At 35.5% G+C, this 7,808-nt stretch overlaps 1 protein-coding gene across 1 annotated transcript; it reads left to right on the forward strand.

The window, feature by feature from the left end:
• Positions 1–51: 51 nt before the first annotated feature.
• LOC137394563 (stabilizer of axonemal microtubules 3-like) lies at positions 52–2,974 on the forward strand. The gene is made up of 7 exons (XM_068081291.1): positions 52–159; positions 301–498; positions 709–870; positions 1,261–1,481; positions 1,716–1,835; positions 2,340–2,440; positions 2,673–2,974. The coding sequence occupies exons 1-7, from the start codon at positions 52–54 to the stop codon at positions 2,762–2,764; spliced, it is 1,002 nt and encodes a 333-aa protein (XP_067937392.1). The 3' UTR covers positions 2,765–2,974.
• The last annotated feature ends 4,834 nt before the right edge of the window (positions 2,975–7,808 follow it).

Here is a 7,808-nt window from a genome sequence, read left to right on the forward strand (position 1 = left end):
AACAACTCTTTTTAGTTGGTATTTTATTTTTCTACAAAGCCATCGATTAATATGGAGCCTGGTCCACACATCGGATCAAGAACTGACACCCACCAGACCTCAACTGGTGTAGGTCATCATTGGAGAGATGGATATTATTTTCCAGCAACTGATTTTGTGGTAAGTAGTGTAGTTAGTAAAAATGGCTGAAAACTCATGCTTTTAGTGATAAGTTAGAACCAGTTTTTGCTAGCAAACATAGCATGAGCATCATTACACTAGTAATACTACTATCAAACACAATCTTCTCTGTTTATTTAGGCTACTATACGAGACCCATTGCCTCCAGTTCTAGCTAAAATGGATGAAATGCCTCGAGATCGCTACTTTGAAACAACAAACGGAAGGGTTCACGATCGAAAGTTTTTAGGTGGTTCTTATGGAAATGGCAAAAGCAATGTCTATAAAAAGGCACCAGCACTCTATAACGTAAATTATGTCAAGGATCATGCAGAGAAGGTAAGAGGTTGTAAAGTTTCATTATCCGTTTCAATTTAAATGTTTCAGCAATTTGTTGAAAGTTTTCCACTGGTTAATGCAGAGCCGTAGGAAAATTACCCATTTGCTGACTATTAATTGTGACATCAGTAATATTGCACAATCACTATTCACATTTAGACTAACACACGCTGTTGTCAAGTCCTCACAATAATGCTTCAATTTGTTTAGCTTGGCAAAGGCGGCTGGAGAAAGCCACTCACAATGGGCAACCAGCAATCAGAGACTCAGGCGGAGTTCAACGCTAGATCAGGCCTGTCAGAACCAATTGACTTTAAAGGAGGTCCTCAGCCATACAATCTACAAGCCCATCATAACGATGGACCATCAAAGGTACTTTCAACACTTTAATATTCTACCCCCACAGCGTTCCCTCTCTTAACAGCGATTGCTTTGTCGTGCAATGTATATACCTTTTGGTTAGTTAGTGTCTTGAAATACCCAGTGTTAGTTGCAATCTTGTTGTGCTGCTCACATGTACTATTTCCATATCAGTGTGAAAGAAAAACAGGAAGACCCAATTAAGCTGTATTGCAGTTTGATCAGTGGTGTATCTTTTGATTACGGAACAATGGTGTCATAGATCATAGCATCACATCAACTTTTCCTTGATTGTCATAAAGAATTGGGTCTAACACGAAGATATATCCTTTTTATATGTCATAGATTATGGCAAGATGCCAATTATCTAACTGAAAATAAACGGATCTTTGTTTCTTATAGCAAATGGTGCCTTCTACGAGAAATGAACCAATGGCAGGAAGAACAATACATCCAAGTGACAAAGGCCTTCTCAACCTCAATGACACATACACCACTACAAATCAAGCAACACACAGGAAATTTAAACAGGGAGAACTTAAAGGATATCCAGAAAAGGATGCAGCTACATACTGGCAGTGCGAGGAATACCCTAAAGCCTGGGGCCATGGATTACATGAAAAGTGAGTACACTATAATTGTCACAGGTAATCAAGTTATGTGAGCTTGTGACTAAGTTATTGTACTAAATCACAATGTAGTTATGATGCATTTCATGAGATGTCTTTTGGAGATTCATGTAATTATTAAAATAGCATAAGCAATTTGCTTTTGAAAAGTTGGGTAGAACTTTATATTACTGCTGTAGTACACCCCCAATTATATTGTTGACAAGTAGTTTCCATGACTCTTTTTAGTCCCTTGCCAAAGGACACAGTGCCAAGAGAGAAGCTTCCTATGGTAGACCGGATGCAGTTCAAACACAGAACAAAATATTTGCCAAGACAGCCAAACTCAATGGTTCCAGTACCACATGGGTAAGTAACACAGGCAGAGCTTTTGCCGGCCTGCTTTAGAGTAATTTGATTTTGCTTTAGATCTAGAGGCCCTGAAAGAACCTATCTGCTGCATCTATCAGGGTTGCATAAGCTCACATTTTTTATTGGTTTAGCTTTAAAAAATTGGTTGTGCGGAAATAAAAAAGAGCTTTGATATGATTGCAAGCCATGTCTGATAGTAAACTCCAACATATCGTAAAATGCTGCCAAGATTAACAACCTGCTACAACCTATCAGTTGTGGAAATGCTGATATAAGTTATGAGAGTACTAAGTGACAAATGCTTCAAGGTAGAATAGTAAAGCATAGATATTATACTTGATATCTAAACCCCATAGAAATCTCAAAAGCGAGCTTTTGTAAAGAAATGAGCCTAAAGGCTTTAGAAATTATTGATGCTTGTCATTATTGTGATTAATAACCAAAGATAGCAATTGACAATCGATAACAATTATTGATGACTGATGATCTTGCGTATTCTAGTGGCCTGAAGTCCGAGAAGACAGACAAATATCAGACTCCACTAGACGTAAAGAGAGCCAAGGATGTATATATCCCTGTAGACACTCCATTCACTCAGCCAAGTAAGTATAACATTGTTAATAAAAACCTTTAGTTCCAACTAATGTAATGTAGAGCTTTATTAAAAACAAAAATACAGGTAAGGTGAAAGTACATGTAAGTGTGCAAAGTAGAAGTAAATTATGTGAAAGTATGCTATGTAAGAAATGTAGATGTTTAAGCAAATATTCCAGCAAAAATTTCACAACTATGTTAAGTTCTCCTTTACTCATGTTACTCTATATTTTTTTGCAGTGCCTGGTGCCAAATCAGCTTACCTCTGTGCGCCACAGATGTATAAAACAGAGTATGAAAACGTAGGTGGAAAACAGCGGGTCACAGTCTAGTTATGGTAATACTCCAAGGTGAATAGTAGCTAGAAGGTACAAGAAGGATAAATCAATCGCAACTCTAACGTAATCTATCTGAAAGCGTTGCATGACATCGAATTATGGAAGATTCCCTCTCTTATCATTCTATGAAACTTATCCATAAGGAAGTTATCCAAGTTACTACAAAAACTACAAGTATGTTCAAATAAAAATGAGCACACCCCTATCGCAGATTATTAGGGCAGATGGCAGTAACGAATATTTTTGTATATTCATGTACATAATAAAGTTTGCTCAATTTCATTGACCCATTCCGAGTAATGGTGATGAGATCTTTAGAAAGTTATTATTGATTATTGACATCCATGTCAAAGGTCTGTCACAAAAGGCTTAGTTGAGATCACATTCTAAATTAACTATATTTTAATAGGGAAATCGCTGTCAAATTGATGACATCTGGTACAAAATGTTTACACAATTTATTCAAATAAGCCCAATACGATTTTATTTCGAATTCTACTCCTACACCTGTGATGTTGAACACCATCACCCATGACAAAAGAAGCCTAAGACCCAATATAAAGTTAACTCTAAAGTTGCTATGTTCATTTCAAGTAAACCTAATTTATGCTGCCGATGCTATTTTCATATTATACCAATGTGAGTCGTGATATGCATTGCATTATAATACAACAGCCTGAAGCCTATAGGTATATCGTGCGCCATAGAGATTGGAAAATACTGCGTTTTTCTCAGCGATTACCTGGAGTTGAACAATGACGAGTAAAGTGTAGTTGTGTAGGTCGTAAATGTGTTTTAGCACAAACGTGACTGTTTGAACCAATTGGCAGGCGCCAACAAGCTGATAGCTCTTTGCATGGCAATCAACCAAATGAAAAAAATGTAAATGAAGACAAGAGAGATTACTGAGAGACTCAAAAGTGGGTAGCTAAAAAGAACACCGGACACCAAGATAAGCAGCTAGCCAGATGTTCGCTCTGTGAATGCAAAAGGGTCAAGCAAAAAGCTATCTGCCTAATTAAACAGTAAAAAGAGGAACAATTTTTGAAATATCAGAACAGTTTGGTTAGATGTAGACCGGTACAAGTAGGTGTCAGCGGCCACAAGACAGTCAGCGGCAGAAAGACAAAAGAGAAATCACTTGCCTTAGAATGGGCAAACTAGCACAAAAGTGAACAGTAACTGTCTATTCTGTGTTAGTAGCTAGCAATAAGTACCCACACTTAGCATTGAATGTCACGCTGGAAACAATTGAGTAAAATGAATGGTTGTAGTGGAATTTAACCTAAAATGTTTGATACCTCTCTACCAAAGATGATTCAGTCACATGACAATACTGCACATCGTTGCTGGCACATTTAATGTAGCTAATACTATGTTGAAATCCTTGATGGCTGATGCCGTCAGGACGAAGTCTTTTGGTGATCACAAATGGCTCCTTCGGGATGGCAAATTTTGTTGCTGTCAAAACAAAGACAGCCAAGAACGAGATGGTTGTTTTTGACTGCTTATTCTTGATATTGCTTCAATGCCAGTGCGAAGGAGTATGGTATATTGTGTATTGTATCACTATAACTGGACATATGACATACCAACAAAGCAACATTTAAATTTATAAATACAAATGAATTTAGATAAACGGTTAAAATCTGTAACAAATACATGTTAGAGTTATACTACTGCATAACAAATAGAAAAAGACATATGGAAAGAAGAACAGAGAAATAATGAATAAAAACTACAAACGGTATGTACGTTTGTTTACCTTTGGCTGTCTAAACGAGCTTAAGAGAAGACTATGGGGAGTGGAAGAACTTCGATTAGAAAAAGTGGGTGTGTATTGTTGTCATGGTTTTGGTTTGCTCAGATTAAACATTTTAAAAAAATAAGTGGAATTCAAAACATTCAAAGTAAAATCAAAATGAACAAACACGATGAAATTGTAATGGCTTTTGTTTTTTTATTTTTGTCTTGCTTTTCAACCAAACTGGTCAAAATATGGAAAAACTTTGGTATTTAGAAACGTCTTTCATAAGTTCTACGGTCTTGCAAAGTTTATACGGAAAGGCATTTCATAACTTGGAAATTTCATTTGTATAGTTTTTTGTACATACACGTTGAACCGTATCAGGCCATTCGCAACTAAACCTGATAAAACTTTTCAAGGCCTTCAACCGTATAAATCACTTCATGAGTAAATAACCTGAGGTTTGGCAGTCTGACGTTTATAGCTATCAGAATCATGGAAAATTAATACTGTATGTTAAATTATATTTATTGAGTAGATTATGTGACTAATAATGTGAGCTTGCTCAGCACAACATATCCTACCTCGCAATGTGTATGTATAAACTTATAATACTCTGCTACTTGTACAGAGCAAGAAACACTTGCAGAGCGCTGGAAAATACAGCTTTTCTGACAGCTGAGATAATTTCTTCAGCATTTGCTGAATGTCTTACAAAGAGTATTACATGAATTTAATTCACAATACATCTTAAAGTATAAAGTAAATAATTACTAACATTTCGAGCTCTGGTAATAAAATGCTCAAAATGAAATTTCACGAGTCATGACTGACATTAAATACAAAACAATGTTCGTAGTTCACTCTGTGTTCATGTAAGGTAGGTCATGTAGGTAGAAAGTTTTCTCTCACCCACTAAAAATACATAATAATTACAGAGATTTGTAACTAGTGAATAACCAATTAAAAATGCTACACAAGCAAATAAAAATCAATAATCGTGATACTTTTCCAAGTAAGGCCTAATGATAACAAGGAGGCTGGAAATCACCTATGCTAAGCTGGTAAACAGATGCAAATATTCTCCATTGAACTACCTGTAGTTAATATAACAAAACCAACAACCAAAGGTTCTTTTTCTATTTATAAATCTAAATAGATCAATCATTGTAAGTTTATCAAAGAATGGATATATACACACCCAACTAAATATATGAGTATTTAACGTATTTTATTGTAATTTTAAAATAGCCAAACAACTAATACTCCAGCAGAATATATGAATCAGAATATCCAATATGTTATTATAATTAATGGAATTTCTTCTAGGAATGTCAGATTGGTACCTCTTTATGAACCACATTTGGATCACAGGCTTTCCTAAAGGACAATGACTAGTGACTAATGACAGAGTTTCAACTTTATTCATGACTAGCTGTGCTACCCGGTGTTGCCTGGGTAATAAAAAAGGCTTTGGACAAAAAATTGATTAGTACTTAACATATATAACAACATTTGCCATTTTAACTTTCAAATTACATATTGTGAGAGAAGTGTTTTGTGTAGTTGAAATAAATTAAGAGAAAAATAAAAACAACTGTAAAGGTTTCAAAACTTTGTCAAACAACTGTAACTTTCAAGCTGTTAGCCAGTTACACTGCCAATGGAAAATTCTAGTAAGCTGCTTAATAAGATAGGCTTCTAATGGCGGTAAGCCATGACTTTGCGCCTGCATTGTTGTCCAGCTACAACTATTCTAATAATTGCTATAGCCGGACAATCAAACCTAGAATACACATACGGACATACTTTGAGAAATACATATATAGATATACGCAGCAGGTACATCCGACAACTGAACAGCCTTGACTGCTAACATAAGCCATAGCAATATGGAAGTTCAGTTATAGTAATAGAACTCAGAAGCAGTAAGTAGGGAAGTTTGTCAAGGTCCAAAAACATTAAAAAATCACATTTAGTTATTTCAGAGAACAAAAAGAGAACTGATTGCTTCATCACAAGTTACATCTATTTAATGCGCTTGTGATTGACTTATAGCAGAAAGATCTTAACACTGAGAAGTGAATAGACTAATTGCATCATTATCGAATTGCTCATTAACAACTCAAAAAAGCAACATTTATATTATTTTAATATGCCAACAAGACTGTATAAATCTACATGTAAGATGTCTCGCGTACTTCATGTTTGTTTCAGTAATGAGTCATGCAAGGCCCATTCTTATGCATATTGTAAGCTGAAATTCATACATTACAAATGCTATAAGGTCTTATCAACTCACTGTAGAGGGTGGCACAATAAGCTATTTAGACACTTATGTATGTATGTCTGACTGTTTTTCATGTATAAGTTTCATTACAATTCTTAGTTTTAATGATGACATGAAGATTAACTTTGATGGTAGGCTAAAATAAACTGTTACAATAAGTTACTTACTCGATAGTAATAGTACACTTGTAATTAGCCCACGGGGCCTTGAGAAAGTGCCTCAGAAGTAACTTTAGTTAAGCTTTTGGTTCACTTAGATTCCAGCATTAAGCTGAGTTATGTTCCAGTCTGAGATTTAAGTCCAAGTCTCTAACGGTTTTGGGTAAGAAACTGTTATGAAAGAGGCGAGTCATGGCATATATTGATGTTGGTTCACTACGGGCAGCAGCATTTGTGATTATGGCAGTATCTTTTCTGTCAGTAGTAAGCTCATCATAAGCAGAAGCTATAACATTATGCTTACTTTCATGTGATAGGATCTTCATCAGTAAAGCTATTATGAACCTAGCTTTTCACGGGCATTGTTGACACTATCTCTACCTTTAAGATTGGCTATGAATCATGTTGCTCGGTTTTGAACTATTTCCAAGTTATGTACTGTTTGTCTGTCACTTGGATCCCATACTGTACAAGCATATTCCAGCACAGGACGACACAAAGCTGTATAAGCAAGTTGTTTAGACTGTGATGGTGCATCATCTAGAGTGTGTTTGATGCATCCAAGAACCTTGAAAGCTTTGTTGGTTTTCTCAGTAATGTGTGCATTGAAGTTGAATAAAAAAATATGATTTGAAATAAGATTTCCAATCCAGATGCATATTGCGATGTTCAACTCCGAATGGCAGGTAGTTCAGTTCAGCAAAGATTAATTGTATAGCTTTACTTATATTCTTTATTAGCAAGTCAAGAACAAACTACAATGAGCTCAATATTGACATTAGCTTTTTATTATCGTGTGTTGACAACTCGGAATACATGACACATATGACCAACAACTTGACA

The sequence above is a fragment of the Watersipora subatra genome, chromosome 4 (assembly GCF_963576615.1).
Source record: "Watersipora subatra chromosome 4, tzWatSuba1.1, whole genome shotgun sequence".
Taxonomy (NCBI): Eukaryota; Metazoa; Bryozoa; class Gymnolaemata; order Cheilostomatida; family Watersiporidae; genus Watersipora; species Watersipora subatra.